This window comes from Amphiprion ocellaris, chromosome 6 (assembly GCF_022539595.1).
Source record: "Amphiprion ocellaris isolate individual 3 ecotype Okinawa chromosome 6, ASM2253959v1, whole genome shotgun sequence".
Taxonomy (NCBI): domain Eukaryota; kingdom Metazoa; phylum Chordata; class Actinopteri; family Pomacentridae; genus Amphiprion; species Amphiprion ocellaris.
The window spans coordinates 9,208,231-9,228,156 of NC_072771.1; the positions used below are offsets into that span (position 1 = coordinate 9,208,231).

Below are 19,926 nucleotides of genomic sequence, written 5' to 3' on the forward strand. Positions count from 1 at the left end.
ATTAGATGGAGAGCGTTTGTGAACGGCAGTTTTCAGATCTTGCCACAGATTCTCAATTGGATTTAGGTCTGGACTTTGACTGGGCCATTCTAACACATAAATATGTTTCGTTTTAAATCATTCCAATGTAGCCCTGGCTTTATGTTTAGGGTCATTGTCCTGCTGGAAGGTGAATCTCCTCCCCAGTCTCAAGTCTTTTGCAGACTCCAACAGGTTTTCCTCCAAGATTGCCCTGTATTTGGCTCCATCCATCTTCCCATCAACTCTGACCATCTTCCCTGTCCCTGCTGAAGAGAAGCACCCCCAGAGCATGATGCTGCCACCACCATGTTTGATAGTGGGGATGGTGTGTTTAGATTGATGTGCAGTGTTAGTTTTCCGTCACACATAGCGTTTTGCATTTAGGCCAAAAAGTTCCATTTTGGTCTCATCTGACTAGAGCACCTTCTTCCACATGTTTGCTGCGTCCCTCACATGGCTTCTGGCAAACTGCAAACGGGACTTCTTGTGGTTTTCTTTTAACAATGGCTTTCTTCTTGCCACTCTTCCATAAAGGCCAGATTTGTGCAGTGCACAACTAATAGTTGTCCTGTGGACAGATTCCCCCACCTGAGCTGTGGGTCTCTGCAGTTCACCCAGAGTCACCATGGGCCTCTTGGCTGCATCTCTGATCAGTGCTCTCCTTGTCCGGTCTGTAAGTTTAGGTGGACGACCGTGTCTTGGTAGGTTTTCAGTTGCGCCATACTCTTTCCATTTCTGGATGATGGACTGAACAGTGCTCCGTGAGATGGTCAAAGCTTGGGAAATCTTTTTATAGTCTAACCCTGGTTTAAATTTCTCCACAACTTTATCCCTGACCTGTCTGGTGTGTTCCTTGGACTTCATGATGCTGTTTGCTCCCCAATAGTCTCTTAACAAACCACTGATGCCATCACAGAACAGCTGTATTTGTACTGAGATTAAATTACACACAGGTGGACTCTATTTAGTCATTAGGTCAACATTCGATCATTCAGAAATCATCAGGCAACTTCTGAAGGCAATTAGATGCACTCAGAGAAAAGGAGGCTGAATACTTTTGCACACCACACTTTCAGTTTTTCATTTGTTAAAAAAAATTAAAATCATGTATAATTTTCTTTCTACTCCACAATTGTATGCCACTTTGTGTTGGTCTTTCACATAAAATTCCAATAAAATATATTTATGTTTGTGGTCGCAACGTGACAAAATGTGGAAAAGTTCAAGGGGTATGAATACTTTTGCAAGCCACTGTAGCTCTGCCGTGCAGCCCATGTGTTTTGAATGGTAATGGATCAGATTATTTAACATTCACACCAATATTCATACAAGTGCATTCCTCCCTGTCCAGTTTTTGGACTGTATTACTGATCTGGATAAAATAAAGTTGTTTAATCATTCAAAAATGGTGTGAAACACAATTGTGGTCTGTGGTTGGTGACTGAGGTCAGTCAGCACACAGCAGAGAAGATGCATTAAGACCAGATGTGTCAGGACTGAGAGGAACACATTCACAGAAAGAGGTAGACTGTATTAAATGTAACTCATTGGATGGCAGAGGAAGGAAATCTCAGTGTTTACTACCTTAAAGGTGGAAAAAAACAAATCACTGTGACGAAGAAAGGTCTCTTCAGTTGAAATCACTGCTCTCCTTTAAAGTCAGACCACAGTAACATATTTGGTCAAACGTAATCTATAACCTGTAACATCTGCTTTGCAATACAGATGAATATTATGCCGTAGAGACATAATATAAAATAAATATAAGAATATAACATACATAAATTTATTATTTTCATATAGTTTAATTTGTCACATCTTTCCCAGTACTTATCCAGAAGTTGTGCTAAAAGGTCATTGTGCTATAATAATATATTCATCATTATAAATAACAATATTAAGAAAAGTATTCTGCTCAGCATCTTTGGCTACATGCTGCTTTTTACTCTTCACATCTCCGACAGCGAGGAAAAACCAGCAGGATGCCTCAGCACCTCACCTCTCAGTCTGCAATGAGCAAGAAAGTGCGATCTACTTGCCGAATAATTAGGACGGTCCATAATGTGCTTACGAAAGGTCTGTCATTGTAAAATCTCAATCATTAAAGCAAGCTCAGTGTCCTGTATGTGGTTCAGTCACAGCACAGAACATGCAGCTCCTTTTGTGGAGCGGAGGCATCGACCAGCGGTACAGTACACTGTAACTATTGGAAATAACAAACATGACAGAACAGACAGCATAAAATAAACAAAAACCCCGCACACCGGTAAGGAGTTACATGTTCATAAGTATGCTTTACTCATATCTCATTCTTGCCAGAAGAAGCGATGGTTCAATTACTACAAACAATCCCATCCTCATGTAGCTCAACAGTTTTTGTTGTTTTTTTTTAAATTCATTACTGACTGCAAGTGAAGAGACCTTTCTATGTTCAGAATCATTTGTTCTTTGTTAATTAACCCTGGCCTGGCACCATTTTTGATCAAATGAATAAGCTGGTAAGAAAATTCCCTATCACCAGTTGCTTTTTTAGTGACCTCACAGTTAAACATGGTATCTGCTGAGAGACTGAGATTTGCTGGTTCTGGGTTCTATGTAACATGGAAGACCATGATACATAGATGAAGGTTAGCCAACACCGAGTGTAAATTCACACAGAGAGAAACACATCTCCAAAAGAGGATTAATACATCCTGGTGAACAGGAAAACCAAAATGCTTTGATTATTGTGTCTTGTCAGTCAAGATTTTGCGCCAGGATAAAATGAAATGATGACGACACTTACACACTGGTCCAGCCGACAAGTTGAAAACATGTATCATGCACAGGAAAGAAACAAACACAACCAGAAAGAGAGAAACAAAGAAAGAAAAGCAAGAACAAAGACAAAAAGCATCAAAATAAACTGGGTGCTACAATGACTACAGGCAAATGCACTAAGAACAAAAAATGGAAAAATCAACTAATGTCAGTAAAACACTACTAAAAGGAGAACTCAGGACACAGAAACTACAGGGCATGGTGCGGGGCTGATCACATATTTGACAACAGAGCACAACGATATGTTTGCCCATTTAAAACGTCTGATGATACTACACAGAGACACAACTGTGGACAGATCGAAGAAAACATGACACAGTAGTGTTCACTGTTGTGCCTTAAACAATTTAACACAAGTTAATGTGGAGGAAAGGACAGAAGGTATTCTGACACCAATATACCATCATTCATCATCTCCTCCCTCCCTTGCTCCTCCCAATGTGGATGTAAAACACGGATTTGCTCGTCCCTCATCATTAATGGAGACACTGATAGGATACTGTGTGGCTCTTTAAACCAACCCCCAAAGAGGGACAGAGAGAGCTGGGGTCATTCAAACAAGGCAGCGCAAAATGAGTTGCTTGTATGTTGATGGAAAATGTGTCTTATATGACCAGGGTCTAGTAAATCCTTCTTTTTTAACTTTTTTGTTTGTTTATTTAGCAAAAGCAGTTTTATTTGTGAAATACACTGAATTGCAGAAGCTGCTGTCACATATATACAAACACATGACTGAAATAAATCTGATGAATGCAACTATATACAGGACTCACTGACATTTTTAAAAATCTATTTAGTATTTTCATGATTGTATTTGTTTTCTCAGAAAAAAACTAATAAAAAACAATTCATCCTCCTTTGGCAACATATTTGTAGTGATGTGTTATCACATCATAGTGCTGTCTAAAGCGATCTGTTGAGATGTTCTCATGATACATTTGTAACATGTGACTACTGACAGTGTTTTTTGGTAATCATGACTTCAATTTATATTATCAAAATAGAGGAAGTATTACCCACAAAATAGAGGAAGTATTACCTACAAAATAGTGGAAGTATTACCTACTATTTTTATCCATCACCACAGCCTCTGATATTTATTCCAAATCATTCATCTCTTTCATATTTTATACAGTTGCACATGTACAGCCCCTTGTAGTAAGTAAGAGAGGAAATACAGTACCTAGTACTTAGTGCTTGTTGTTGCACTTGCATAATTACTCCACCAAGAAATGCGGCAGAGTCATGTGATGATCGGCGTACATTTGTCCTTCTGTTAATCTGTCTGTGTGCAACATTACTCAAAAACAGAAAAACTTATTTGGATGAAATTTTCAGGGAAGGTCAGAAATGACACAAGGACCAAGTGATTAGATTTCAGCAGTGACGTGGCTTATAGTCCGGACCCACAGATTTGTTAAAAGATTTCTCTATCATTGTGAGATAGTGGCACAGTGTCACTATAACTATGACAACAAGTGAACAGTACGTCAGCTGCCTACTGACGATCACATGATTGAGATCCTACTACTGATGAAGAAAATAGCACACCTTTTGCTACTAGTGTCACGCATCACCACTTCATTCCATTTCCCACAGTTATCCACAATTCTTTTATCTTTTGTTACTGTCTGCCAGACCTCTTGATTCAACTACCTTTTGTTCTTTGTTGTCTTATCCTCTGTTACTGATTAGCAACCATGCGCAAATTAACCATTATTCCCCCTTGTATTTACATACGGTCCCCTGCCTACCCTCTGCCCCACTCTGACCATCCCTAAAAATTGTGCACTCTGCAAATGTTCTTGGTAGGCTTACCTTCACAGATTCATGCTCTGTGTTGGTAAGCCCACCATATGCCAGGATACCAATAAACACCCCACTACAGCAAACTTTGAAGGACTATGAGTGAAATTTCTTCAACACTACAAAACCACCGCTGCGGACTTAGCGGGTCTTATCCGTAGGAAATGATACAAGGGGCGATTGATTAAATTGTGGGGGTGTTTCCGAGTCCCATCAGTTTTCGCTGCCAGAGTCACAGCTGACGCAAGGTCATTTTGTGGGTGCATTTACAATTATTGACCACATTCTATACTGCCATGATTTCTGTCACAATTTTTTTCAAAATTTCAGCCGTCAGAAACGATACGAGTGAGCAGCCTTGGCGGAGTACTGCGCGTACTGTGAGTGTTTTTCTTCTTATTGTCTTTTTTCATGGTTATTTTCAACCTGTGCTATTTTCCAAATATTTGATGTTATTTCAGTGAACTGGGATTAAAATGTTATCACCTACTCTACTGTATGAACCAGAATACACTCAGTGATCAACAAAAGTTTGCTTGTGTACCAAAGACATTAAACATTTTGATAATTTCATATTTTTTTGTCCTAATTCCAAAGACACCTTGAAAAGATTAAAGCCAATACACAATGTTATCTGAATGAAAGGGCTTGTGAGTGAGTGAGTTAAGAAATTTCAGTGAGAGCTTCTTGAAAATCTTCTTCTTTAATAACAGTCCATCACTCTGGCCTGGAGCTGCTGTATTAAAATAAGGCTGTTCAAAGTTTGGCTGTTTAGCACCTCTGCCATAAGCCCATTGGTTTTTAATGGGGGAGAAAAATTGCAGTAATTTCCTAAAACAGCTAATCTGCGAATTTTTCACATTTTTCAAACAGAAACCAACAGTGCATTTGCTTGGGAACAATTTTTTGAAATCCACATTTGGTGCCTATTTTTTGCAGCATTAACATATCCATGTGAGTTTCTGCATGCATATTGGTCATACCACACCACTCACCACCATCAGTAAACTCTCAATCTGTAGGAAACACTGAGATGTGATAACACCGTCAGCATTGTGTATTTAATTCATTGCAAAGAGTACAGCAGTAGCATTGCTGGGAATGCTATAGTGCTTTTGGTGTTAGAGCATTGATGTTTCAAACTGAAATGTTAATGAAGCACAGTGTCTCCAAGAAACTCATGCGAGGCCCCGAGAGCGGCCCACATCTCCTCAGCAGTCCGGCATCAATTAGGAGCAAACCAAAGCAGTAAAGAGTCAGAAACAATAATGAAAGTTATCAGTGCTTATACTATGCACAAAGACTACCTTTTGTAACCTCATTCTTATGGCAAAGAACAGGTTTAATGCACAAAACATTTATCTGGATTTAACTTCACCTTCAAATGCATTATTCAGCACCGAAAGTCACAGAGAAAAACTTGGGTGTACCTAAATGATGAATGATGATGGAAATTGATGGACCAGTGCCACTAGTTAAAAAGGATAGTCTCGATCTCAGATTACACTAAATTCTAACTGCATAATGGAGAATAATCAAAAATACTAGGAATTTCAATGGTATATCAGCCACCATACCATGGCCATACCATTAGTGTGCAGAACACTATATTAGTACAATCTGTCCCGCTGCTGTTTTCATTCATGCGTATTATGTCTACTTACCTTCCTTGACAGGAATCGCTGGCTTCTTCTGCCTCAGACCCAGGAGGATGAAAAAGAGGACAAGAGGGATGAAGATCTCAAAAGCCAGCACCCACTGGAGCAGCAAAATAAAGAAAATAGACAGAATTATTCACACTGCTTTTACAATAAAACCTTGCCAAAGCCAAGATCAGTTTCAGCTCAGAGATAATGCAACAAAGTTAACCTCACTCATGGTTCTTTCCTATGAAACTGTTCTTGGCAGTTTCCCCTTGTCATGGATTATGCTGTGGAGTTTGTGGACTGTCACATATCAATCTGTCACATCAGGTAGCCATTTTGAAGGATGTCCAGTCTGCTAAACATGCAGTCCTGTTCTTGGTTGCAGCTATCAAACCCTTTCCATAGTGATCACTTTGAAGCTGGATGTGTAACACATCTTGTGCTGTTTGCAAATGTGTGATGTTGCCTAATTAATGTGCCTAGTGAGCATATAAAGTTAAAAATTCTCACACAAACTACCCATTGATGTAAGCATGATCACAGTACTTTCTGTCCAAATACATGTACTTCTTGATCACTGTTTGATAATGAGCTAACATCCAACAGATAAAGGAGTTCCTTCCATCGTCAACATATAACCCTTTATTACTTTCTGCCCTTTCATAATGTTCGATCTACTGATCTCCTCATCTAATAGACAGGCTGCTGAAAGAGAAGAGATGAAATGAGGGAAGATGAGGCAGGAGGAAAATCTTCGACCAACCCTTTACCCATCCAGTTTGTCATCTTACAATAAAAAAACACAAGGGTACTTATAAAAAGAGAAAGAATGTTCTTGTGGGGGTTTTTTTCAGCATAGTCTCCTTGAACTTCAATGCACTTGGTGCACCAACATTCAAGTTTTGCTATCCCTTCGTGGAAGAAAGTCACATCTTGAGCCTCTAGATACTCCTCAACAGCATGGATGAGTAAATCATCATTCTGAAAATGGTGAAATGGGAAATGCTTGGCAGTGTCAGGTCAGGTGAGTAAGGTTCATGTGACAGTTCAATGCCACAATTTGATGCTTCTGCCACCTGTGCTGGGTAGACAGACCAATTGTCCTGAAACAACAACTAGCTCAAAGCTTTCCTCTCCTTGCAAAGGAATCATAACAAATATTAGATTTTTTTGTGGCCAGTGACAAAAGGTTTTACAGTTTTGCCCAAAAATGGAAGTTACACCCCTTGTTTCTGGGTGAGATTGAGAAATGTTTAAAGTACAGTCATGTACACCACAACTTTGCATATTTGGAGGAGAGGAGAGATTCTGATCCCCTCATTTTGTTTTTCCTTGTAAGCCAGATGCTCACCTTGGCTTGACCAGTGCTGTAAGGTTTGCTCAGCTTGGCACAACACACAGTGACTTCCAGCTCTGGCGTCTCTATGTACGTCATGTCTTGTCTGTAGCCACAAGACTAGCCCGAGCTTGTTTAGACAGCATCGAAACCGTTTTAAACCCAGTAACAAATTTACTGAAGTACTCCAGATCATTTTCCAGTAGTTTATCTAGGATGAATAGTACACCTGACACAGTGGTCTGTGTAGGCGGTACAAAAAATGATGACACAGCCACAAACAGATACACCTGTTCTCCTACTGCCAGCAGAACCTGCTCCACAGTGTAGCATGTAACCTGACAGGCAGAGGAGGTGAGCCCTCCCAAGGAAAAGCTGCTATAATTCGGTGAATTCCAACTACTAGCCAAGTTTTAGGCAGTAAAAGTACAGATTAATCAATTCAACTTTTCTTACTTCCTAATGGAGTGAAAATTTGACAAAGAAAATAATCCACAAGTCCAGCAATCACTCAGCAGCTCCACCCACTCCCACCACCTTTACACATTCACTCACACAAACTCCCAGCATGCAGTGCAGAGGAGGGGAAAGGGGAGCAGATGAGGGGAGACAAGAGGATAGGCCTGTCTGACTTTTCCAGACAGTCCTAACTCAGAAATGCACGTCAAAGGTTGAAGTAGAAGCTTCCAGTCAGATTGTGTATTCTGATCATTATACAGTGATGTACAAAGTGGTGGAGAGGCCACATGAGGGCACTGAAAGTTCAGGAACTGCATCTAAGAGTGTGTGCTGAATATGACAGCATAATTCTCTTTTTGTTACATCGTTCACACAGACCCATGAGAACCATGTCTTTGTGCACCAGTCTTGGATGCCCAAACACACACATACACAGCTGGTGTGTGTGTTTCTATCACTGACAAATGGGCCTTTTAGGCAGGATACAAAAGACTACTGACACACACATGCCAAACAAAACCTCTTCTCTCACATTATCAAACACATTTAAATGATAGGATTTGTACACATAACTACATTTACTGTATTGCATGGGAATAAAAGTGACACTGTTTACATGTATACAAACACAAATATTCACAAGTATTCAAGTTCAGCATGACTGACAGTTTTTTTTTTATAGATGTCAGGTAAATGTGGACTGCACAGACTCTACCAACTGAACACACACATACACACAAAACAAAAAACATCTCTTTGGTGGCCTGTTGCTAAAATTCCTGTACTGATCTTCATGTCCTGGCAAACAATGCAAACATCTGATCTGAATAACAAAACAGCAGAACACTGTTAAGAGTGTGGGATCCTGCAGTTTTACTGCGTATCCAAATTTACATGTTGGAGGTCAAATTTCTGCAGGCACTAACTTAGCATCACTGCTGCCACTTCAGCTCTCTTTTTTCTTTATAAAGCTGCAATAATCAATTCTTTATATCAACAGTGATCCCCTGTCTATATGTCATGTGAAAGGTGCCAAACTTTTATTCAGGCACTGACAGAGATTATCACCAGCTGTTCAGTGTCTTTCAACACATACTCTGGTTTATTTGACCCACAAATTCTGCAATTATCAACCTTGTTTTGAGCAGTAGCAGAAAGATGTTTTCAAATTAAAATGAGATTCAGGAAACTATATTTGTCCCCAGGGGGCAATTAAAAAAGCGCGTAGAGCAGGCAGTGCAACAATAATGTAAGAAATTGAGTAGAAAACAAAGAAATTAAAGACAAGTAACATAAATGAACTGTTAGCAGTTCGTGTGAGGCCATACTATCTGCCACAGGAGTTCACTGTGATTGTTGCCATTGCTGTTTACATTCCTCCTACTGCACACACTGAGACTGCAGAGACCAGGTAGACCATCTCTTCCCACGCTCGTCCTTCAACCCAAAGTTCTACCTTCATCCTCTCAAGCTTGTCCCTCCCTTACCAGCTCTGGGACCTCCATCAGCTCACTCCCACCACACCTCACTCCTCCTTCTCTGTTGTCTGTCGTCTCGGTTGTTTATATTAACATGCTGCTGTTACAAATTCATTTCCTATTAAGGATCAATAAAATATACATTCTATTCTACATTCTACATAAAACAAGTAGGGACATATATATATATACAAATGTAGAACAAGTTTGAACATCAGAAAAAAAAACAGAATGAAAAGAAAAAAAACACAACGTAGTCACACGCTAGTGCAAATACGGATGAACAGTGTACATAGGTGCAGGATATGGTTTATGGGTTTATGAGGTGAGGACTGCCCTGGGTACAAAGGTAGCCCTTCTCCTCTGTGTCCTGCATGCAGGGCAGTGAAGCCAGCAACAAGAAGGGAATAGAGCATGCGAAGGGTCGTGGATGATCCAGTGGGCCAACCTACATGTTAAATGTTCATATACTGCAGACAGAGTTCTGAGCGGTCCTGTTTAAAAGTCCTGTTTAACCCACTGTACACTACGTAATCAACACCAAACAGATCTTACTCAAGCCTTGGTGAAGACTAAATCAGAGGTAAAATTCACGGTGAACGTTGGAAGCATTCTTGACTCCTGTTTTCAAAATAAACCTGACTGGTCACTCACTATTGTAACTATCAATGGTTTACTTAGGGTTCAGACTTGGTGCCCAAAAATCGATCAAGTGTGACTGAAAATCTACATTAGTCATACTGGTGCAGTCAACATTTAGTAGGTCTATGAGTCTGAGTCTGTATGCGTGTTATTTTTTCCTAATTTGGTATCTCATGCATCTTAACTCCTATCACCAGGTATGTCTGACTGAGACCTCTCCTCCTTCGCCAGCTTCTCTCTCCTCATTTAGTTTTTTAGAAGAACCAGCTGCAGACCACTTTATGTTTGGAGTGTTCTTAAAATGGATTACTTTTTAAAAAAATGTTTACCAGGGCGCATACTGAGCAGGAGCAGCTCCATGTAGATTGCACGCTTGGCTTTAGTAAGAGGCTCCACATCTGCTTCTGTAGTCCAAAGATTGATCTTACTCTAACAAACTCCTGTCATTATAAATGGTTCTGACAAGTGGAGCAAGCAGCCATTCAGGCAAACTATGATACAAGTTGTGTGCATGTTTGGTGAGCTTACTCCCTTGTGAACTGTTCACTACGTTAAGTTTAGTGAGTTGGAATCAAGCGATGGCGAAGGTGCAAGATAAAAGAAACAATACATTTGTTGAACTTTATAAGTGCTCAAAGGCAAGAGTGGAGATGTTCATCCCATCTAATTTTGTACATAAAGAGTTTGAGCGTGATATCCAAAGTGGCATCATGATGGTCAGTTTTTAAAAGAGTGTCAGCTGACATGCAAGAGCGTGTTTTAATTCTGTACTTTGCATCAGAAATTGGGAGCTGTAGATACAGTGCACAGCTAATCATAGATACATGTATCTGCTAATTATAAAACAAGTGGAGTGAGTTACAGGAGTGAGTGAGTATTTTTGGCCAAATGGGCAGAAAATAGAGATGTGACGTTCGCGAACCAGTCAGTCAGTTGAATGGCTCTTTTAAGTGAACCATGAGAAATGGTTCACAGTTATGAGTACTTTGTATGTGCAAAGTGTCCACACTTTCTTCACGTGTCACCTGCATGTCCCATGAGTCTACTTATGACATCTCAGAGTTTGAGTTGTCCACAGCACGCTCCATTCATATGAACACAGCTATATATGAGCGACTAACTTAGAGGAGGAGGAGTGAGAGCGCCGCCCAAATCCGACTGACTGGAGGTTGGAGCCTTTTTAACCAATGACAAGTGAGATGTTGAGATCATTTGAAAGGTTCATTTCGATATTTGGTAGTGTCCTAGTTGAGCAGGGCCTGATATTTTGGTAACATGGAGAAGGACCTAAAACAAAACCAATACTATAATAATATCCATACCAAATTTTGGATCACATTAGAATGACATGAATACAGGAAGGAGAAAGAACCCAACACACAGGACCTTTGTAAGGTCTTGATTTTACTGTATTAAGTGCCCTGAGATGATTTGTATTGGCACACATATTAAAAAAATGAATTAAACAGAACACAGCAAAAAATGACACTGTACTGTGAAACAGCAAGCACTCTAACATAATCTCTAATATGCTAACATGCTAACATGGAAACATGACACACACACACACACACAGATATGTGTGTCTGCTGATAGTAGAAACATTATTCATTATCCACAAGCTGATGTCTGTGCTCCAAACCAGTGATGCCATTCAAAACATTTCCAGTACAATGAAACCAGTGTTTGGGACTTAGAGTCAGAGTGGGACGGAGGGTGAACCACACGCACGCACACACAACATTGCCCATTTGTAGATAAAAATTTACACAAAGACTTGCAGCCTAAGGGAAAGATGTAGTCATGTAAAAATATTTTGTGAAGAGTTGGCTGACCTTTAATATTCTATGTAGTACTTAAGCATCCACTAAATCTTTTAAAGTTAACTTTATATTTGCAACCACATATCACTACACTCATTGTATCATTGCATTGTGAACACCAGACTTTTAGCAGCTTGCAAGTTTTGCTAAAGTTAGTGTCACGAGTGTGAAGGCCACATTTGCATACATAGATATTTTTCACATTGGTAGGTCAGCTAAAAAGGAAAAGTCAAGGTAAACCAGTACCTTTACTACTATTATGACTACAGCATATGTTGGCAAAATGCTTCACTAATATGTGTTGGCTGCCTCGGTCAGCATAACTCTGAAATATCTTCTGCAGACAGGCTTTGTGGTGTCCCTGGGATTTCCCTCATTGTCTGTGAACTGAAGTCCATATTTTATTTTGTGCGTCTGCCTTATCCACAAGCTGAGGGTGGTCAGCATCAGCGCGTGAATTCTCAGCTGTGACTTGGGGCTGTGAAGTCTCCCAGAGAGAAAAAAGCACTTGTCACACCCACTTTACCTGCAGGGAAGCAGAGCTGCAGACACTGTCCCACTGTCGTACAGCAATATTAATGATCAGAAATGCTGCTTTTAGCAAACACTGCTTATCTATTAAAGCATCTAATAAAACAGGATTTAGCATCATTTTTAAGGGTATGTTATCACAGTACTTTTCTAGTATCAGTATATCGTGCAACACTATCAACAAGTAATCCTTGAATAATCCATATATATATTATATACAGCTAATAATAGCAGGATGCAGTCACAGGAAATCCACAGAATGCAAGTCCCTGCCTTAGTCAAGGCGCATAGACATTTAACATAAAAAAATTAACATAAAACAAGACACTAATTAAAGTGTCCTGCAAATGAATCTAAAACACATCTGACAATCAAGTCCCATTATTTATATCTACCTTCAGCTTTTTGAGGATACATTCATGTAATGCTGTTGCCACCATTGCATTGGTCCATTCTTTAACACAGAATACAATTCCTTTTAATGTCAATGCAAATTCCACAGAAATTACTCACCAGTCTCTCAGTACATTATACATAAATATAAAGTGCATAAGTAGGTAGAAGAAATTGATAGAAGACATTTAATGAGTACTTCACAGAGTTCAGTTCTCCAAGAAGGTATTTTTCAATCTGTTTGTCTGTTATTCACTTGAATATCAAGTGAGCTAACAACGGCACTGTTACATCAAATCTGTAGAACCAAGTAGCCAGCCCAACTTGCTGTAGCACATTTCTCCTGGGGTGGGGTTGGCATGGAGCCTCTTTAGTATTTTAATCTCCTTTCAGCTGTAGGCCAAGATGATCACACTCACAATCCAGTGGGAAAGCCATTGTTTTGATGGTGGTCTTTGCCTAGGATGCAAAAAGTTGCTCGCTTTTCCTGAAACTTTCAGTTTTATATATATATAGATGTGCAAGGACTTTACTGGGTACATGCATGTAAACACTAATGCTCTGCTAAGAAGAAGTGCAAGGGTAAAAAAACCTCAAAATTAAGTAGGGACCGTGATCCTAATACTTTGGGCATTAAAGCAGTGTTGGGGCATCGTAGGGTCATCCTTTCATTCCCTTAGAGGAACTTAGAGCATGCTGGTTGCAAAGAGAGCCCTGTGGATGTCACTCACATGTTTTTGGAGGAGGCTGCACCAGCAGCAGTGTCTGAAAGTCCCCACTTTCAAATCAGTGAGTTCTCTTGGCTCAAAGGGGGAAACTTAAAGTGCATCCAGTACCAATGGGAGGTCTCTGGAGGGGACTGACAAGTTTTCAGAGTGCCCCTCCCGGCCCACCAAGGGGTCCTGTCCCACCAATATGGCAGGCATATTGTTAGAAATAGTTGTTAAGTACACCTTAATGGTGGGGAAAGTCTTTCCTTTGTCCATCAGGTTTTGTAAGGAAGCCAATGCCACAGCAACAGAACACTGAATTTCATGTGTCTGAACCATTTCTGGAAAAACAAACCAAATGCATCTGTAAGGGGATCTTGTTGAGGAGCCCCTGCACTGTGAATGGTCTCAATTAAATTTTGTGGGAGGCCCATAGAGTTTAAATTGAACCACTCAGAGGCCAGGCATATAGAGCCAGCCCCTCTGGGTGAGGGTATAAAAATTCCCCTGTGTCTGAGACAGTAAGTACCCACATGCTGGCAAGGACCACGGTTTTCTGCAAAAAAAACAATGAGAATCATTGAAAGGCCCTCTGCCCACACCCTGGCTAAGGTTGGTGGAATCAGAGCTGAGGGAAAAATGAGTACAGAAGAACCTGGCTTCTGACAAGCTAGTTTGTCCACACCCAGAGGTGCATTTTGGTTGTACAGGGAGAAAAACACGGTGCACTGGGTGCCCCGTAATATTGCAAAAGGGGTCCACTGATGGCTGTCCGCAATGTCCCCAGACCAGCCTGGCCCCCTCTGGGCAAAGTCTCCATTCTGCATACAGGAGATTGACCCTAGAGATACTCATGGTAATTGTGTGGGAGACAGAAGAGGAGAGACAGAAAATGTATGCTGCTCAAAACAATCACTTTGTGTGCCACTGTTAGGGGCTTTCGACCAAAGAGCACCAGGTGCTAGGTTGGTTCAAAGTTGAGAGCCAGTGCTTTTTTGGTTCAAATCTCGTGCCGCCCCAGAACCGGTTTTTGTTTCCATTCGGAAGGAGCAAAGTTGGAGCTGCGTCATTGCGCCACCACAAAATGTGTGTACGTCACTGCATATGTAGCCGTTCAACAGCGTTCGCACTGTACGGAAGCCCACACAACAACAATGGAGGACTTCATTGAAGTGGTGTTCATGGCTTTGCTAGTGTGTCTCGCCATCGTTGAACAGCAAAACCTTCTGTTAGGGGTTACCCATCGGCGTCGCCGTTCCAATGCCCGGCGATCATGTTTGAGAAGGTAATTATCAAAGACGTTTGGATACTTAACAGTAAACGTGTTAGCATTAGCTTAGCTACTTAGCTTCGACTACGCTTGCATTGATTACTTAGCAGTTAAACACACTCAACAAGTTGATGATCATATCTATATTTATCTTTTTAGATGTTTTTAGATGTCACCCCGCCCCCTGCCCGTGACATGCTCGGCTCTCAACTCTGGCCCAGCAACGAGTTGGTGCCCTAAACAGCCCCAGTTTTTGGAGCCCGGAGCCGCAGCTCCGGTGGTGGAAAGACAGAAAACCGGCGCCAAGTCGGATACCGGCTCCGACTCTGAACGGGCTCCACCCCGGTCGAAAGCCCCTATGTGTGCACCTGAAGGGATCTTTAGTCTCATGTCTGTTGACAAAAGCCATTACTGTAGTGTTGTCTGTCAAAACTACAACACGACGCCCTCTCAGGAGAGGAAGAAAATGTTTCATTGAACAGGTACACTACCAGTCAAAAGTTTCAGAACATGTTGTCTGAAATGAAAGCATAGAACAAATTAAAACATGAAGTTAAAAACAATCTATTCAGAAACCAAAATGTATTCTAGACTTTTGACTCATCAAAGTAGCCACCTTTCCCAGATATAACAGCTGAACACACATGGCATTCTTCAGAAAGTTCTTCCCAACTCTGTTGCAGAAGTTCCCATAAATGTGTACACTCTGCTTTTATTCTTCTGTCCAGTTCATTCCAAACCAGCTCCATGGGGTTTAAGTCTGGAGACTGTGCAGCCACTTCATGTTTTCAAAATTACCATCTTGTTCCGTTTTTCTAAAGTAGTCCTGGCATAGCTTGGACATGTTTTGGGGCATTATCTTGCTGTCGGATGAACTCCTGACCAACTAGGAACATACCAGAGGGTACTGCATGGCACTGCAGAATGCTGTGGCAGCCGTTTTGGTTCAGGGTTCCTCTCACTCCGTACAAGTCACCGACCCTGGATCCAGCAAAACAGCCCCTAATCATCACGCTTTCTCCTCCATGTTTGACAGTTGATGTCACACACAGAGGAATACCCTTTGTACTACTTGACAGTGTACAAAAATCCTGTATGATGAACTAAAGATTAAAAATTTTGATTCATCAGTCCATAATACCTTCTTCCAGTCTTCAGTAGTCCATTGTCGGTGTTTCATGGCTCAGGCAAGCCTCTTTTTCTTATTCTGATGTCCAGAAAGATCCTGGGAAGGTCGGGACAAGAACTGGGGATCTTCTAGTTGCAAGGCGAAAGTGCTAACCAACACGCTATTCACTGGACTCTAACTACTTGAATTTCAATTTTAAAAAATGCAAAAACTGGGGTGTTTTAAAACTTTTGACCGGTAGTGTAGCAGCTCTGGATAATGTATGTAAAGTAAGCATGTGTGCAGATCCCAGGTCCTGTTCACAGTCCATCCTTTGTAAATGCCACCCAAGCCAGATAAGCAGGCATTCATTGTGACCCACTTTCTGCACAACACAACCCCCAAACGCACCCTCGAATTAGGAAATCCATGTTTCTCCAGGGGAGTAATGCTGCTGTGCATTTTACTGAGACTTAATTTGTTCTGGAACTCAGATTAATTATGTATTCTGATAACATCCTTTGGTGAGCCACTGCATCTTGGTGGAAAAATGTGGTAATAAGTCAGCCATCTATGTATATCAACATTTAGATGCTGCATCTCCTGAGCAGCCCTACAGCTGTGTTGGTGCATTTTACAAACACTCTTGGGCTGTGTAAGAGACCAAAGGGGAGGAGTAGGTACTTGTAACACATCCCCTGAAAGGCAAATATTAGATATTTCCAGTGCAGGAGGTGCAGTAGCAAGGCATTTGTCAGCATTCTGAATTTGTATTTGAGATGCTTCTGCAGAGTCTGGATCCCTCATCCTCCCCTCTTTGGCATAAGGAAATATCTCAAGTAAAAATTGCTCTGTGTTCATGTAGAACTCAATTCGTCGAATGTTTCTCCAACAAAGTGGTAATATCCTCCCTTTGGAAGCAAGCAGCTCCTCCCTGGGCTTGTGACTGAATCACTACTATGAACAGTGAGAGAATATAGCAAACTGCAGCATTTAATCCCTGCTTACTGCTTTCATAACCCAGTTTGATTTTGTGCATTCTAACCACCTCTCTATCCTTAGTACCAAGTGGTAGAATAACTCACACTGTACTGTGCATGCACAAGGCCGTGGACATGCCACAGGGCTGTTTGAGTAGTGGAAAGGTACCACTCCATCTGGGAATGGGAACCCCTTTGCAATAATGCTGTGTTTTGTTTCTGAACTTTTTTTGTAGTGACAGGGCGCAAAGCAACTCCCGAACAACTGCTGTACAGCTCAGAGGCCTTGCTTGCTACTTTGTGGAGGTGAGGACAGTGGTTGATGATGATGCACACTGTCTCCCACAGCGATGCATCATGCAAGGTTATCATGTCTTCCTCCAGCTCAGCTTGGTACCCCATTAAGAGCGAGGTGACATTGAGACCGTGGACTGTAATTGTAGCCATTTTGCAGGATTTCTCATTAGGCTGGACTGACAATGATCAGCTCTGGAAGGGAGGGTGGAATCTCCCAAGAACAGGAAAGTCTTTGGGTACAGGTGAACTACTAGCCTGGTTTAACTTGAGGCATTTGGCAAAATCCATTATTTTCCATTTCCTCACAATCAAAAACGGAACTCACCCAGAATTTTTATCCGTGTAGGGCTAGATGTGAGATGCTGCTAGAAGCTAGAGTGTAGCTAGGCACTTGCTACAGCTAATCAGGTGTGGCTAGACTAGGGAACACTAACCAAGAGTGTTGCAGCCTCCTGGTGGGTAGCTGATACCTCAGAAGGAATGCTGCTTGTTAATGTCAGCTTGAGTGTCGTTAGATTGCCAGGTATTGGTATTTAGGACTGTTAAGCTTTCACACAGGATGCGGTATGCACTGTGCTCACCATGGGGTTCAGCGTACAGTTCAAGAGGAGTAGTGGACTAGTGAGTAAAAAAGACAGATTTTTCAAAACCTTCTGCGGGGCGACGTCACCATCCCCTCAAACAGGAAGCTATCAGTTGGATACAAGCACTTCAACAGCAAAGATGTATTTGTCCCACGCTAAGTAGCAAAGATTAGCACTATCCTTGCTAGTACGCAGCAAGCACTAGCACTATCCCTGCTTGTACGCAGCAATCATTAGCAATAGAAATGAATGGGTTTCAGAGCATGGTGGTGCCTGGGTAAAAGCAGCTTAATGCTCCTCTCTACAACTAGAAGCTCTCACTACTGTTTGGTGACATGCTAATGGTAGCAGTTCTTGCATTGGTCTTGGGTTTCGTTATGTCTATTTCCTGTTTTATTTCATAATTCCCAGTCCTTGTCATCTCTTGTGTCACTTCTTTCCTTTGTCCATTTCCCTCCTCTTATGATTGCTCTGACCTGTTTCACCCATGTCTCGTGAGTCACCTGTGTCTTGTCTCCCTCACCAGCTTTCAGTGAGTAAATAGTCTTGTCTTTTCCTTGTTTTCTGATAGTTCATCCTGTTCACCTCCTGTTTTGCCTTGTTTTTTTTTCTCCTGTTTGCAACTCCTGTCTGCTAACAGCCTAATTCTCCTTGTCTGCTTCTGATTTGAGATTTTAGTTTTCTGTATCACATTCATTTACCTTGTGTTTTACCTGATTTTTGCCCGTTTGAGTTTTTGCATTTTGGGGAGGATTTTTTTTTTGATTCTTTCCTTTGGATTAGTTTTTATTGCATTATGTATGTTCCCTGGATTCCCCAGCCATGTTGTGTTTGCCCCCCAGTTAGTGTTAAGTGGCTTTGCTTGATTCAAGGTTTCTGCCACAACCTGCCTGCCGTCTGTGTCTACAGTTGGGTTCTTACCAGAACTCTCTGAAATTCTTGACAAAAAAAAAAAGCTCTCAATCAAAAACTGTGCGTATTGAAAACAAATTGCCCAGTGACCCAGTTTGCATTTGTGTCTGTGGACTGTTAAGCTAAGCCCTGGAGAGACAGTTCAGTCAAGAGTTTTGGGTTGGAAACTTCTGCTGGTAGCAGGGTCTGGAGATTCAGCAGCAACTAACAGCAAATATTGGCTCCCCACCATTTCCCCTGGTCACCATAGAAGGGTGGGGTGGTCGAGTAGTTAGTTGAACAAGAGTTCAATTTGGTAGCTTATGGGTCTCATATTTGCATTGTCTGCACTAGAAGTGCACAGACAGTGTATGTGCTAAGAAAATAAATTATGTTTAAAACAAATGATTGGTATGAGGATAGAATGGATGAGGAGCTTCTCAGCCATCCACATCTTTCTAATTCATCATTAACAAAGGTGTAATTGAAGAGGTCTCTGCAGGACTTTGGATGTGCTTTGATTTGTATGTGCTTTCCATCAGCTGAATCCAGACACAACAGGGAATTTTAAATTCTCCAAAAATCCTGTGCACATTGTGCTTGACACACCGGAATTTTCAATGACACCGTCCAACAGCCCAATCTGTAAGTACTTGTTGTATCCTATATGCCAGACACATAAATAATGAACTAAAGCAACCAGTTTGTAATCACTAAGAACAGACGAAGACAACGTTTCTGGTACAGGAACAATGTAGGATGTCTTCTCCCGGACTGGAACCTTCTCCTGGCTCAGGCAAAAGTTGAAGAAGTGCTGTAAATTTCCTGTATGACTGGACTGCACAGGCTATCATGACCCTGGGCTCATACCATCTGGACTGTAGCTTTATTCTGGCGCAGGCTCTCCAGCTGTCACTTCGTCTGGCTGTTGGAAGCAGACAGGCAGGTGGGACAGGTAGAGGGAGGCTGTATTACTGACTACTTTAGCGTTGTTAATCCATATGACTGAGGAAGACTGAGCTGTAAGCAGCTGTACGGGCAGGAAGCGTATGGGGTCTGTGTGGCTGGAGGAGTTGGGGAGTAAGCTGAGGATCCTCACCGAATCAACACAAGAACACAATCACTTTGTTG

At 41.4% G+C, this 19,926-nt stretch overlaps 1 protein-coding gene across 1 annotated transcript in view; it reads right to left on the reverse strand.

Annotated features, from left to right (window-relative positions):
* abca2 (ATP-binding cassette, sub-family A (ABC1), member 2) overlaps positions 1 to 19,926 on the reverse strand; it is a 115,721-nt gene that overhangs the window by 82,821 nt on the left and 12,974 nt on the right. Inside the window, exon 2 of the mRNA XM_023288000.3 lies at positions 6,312 to 6,405. Within this exon, the coding sequence (XP_023143768.2) occupies positions 6,312 to 6,405 (94 nt within the window). The remainder of the gene's footprint in view (positions 1 to 6,311; positions 6,406 to 19,926) is intronic.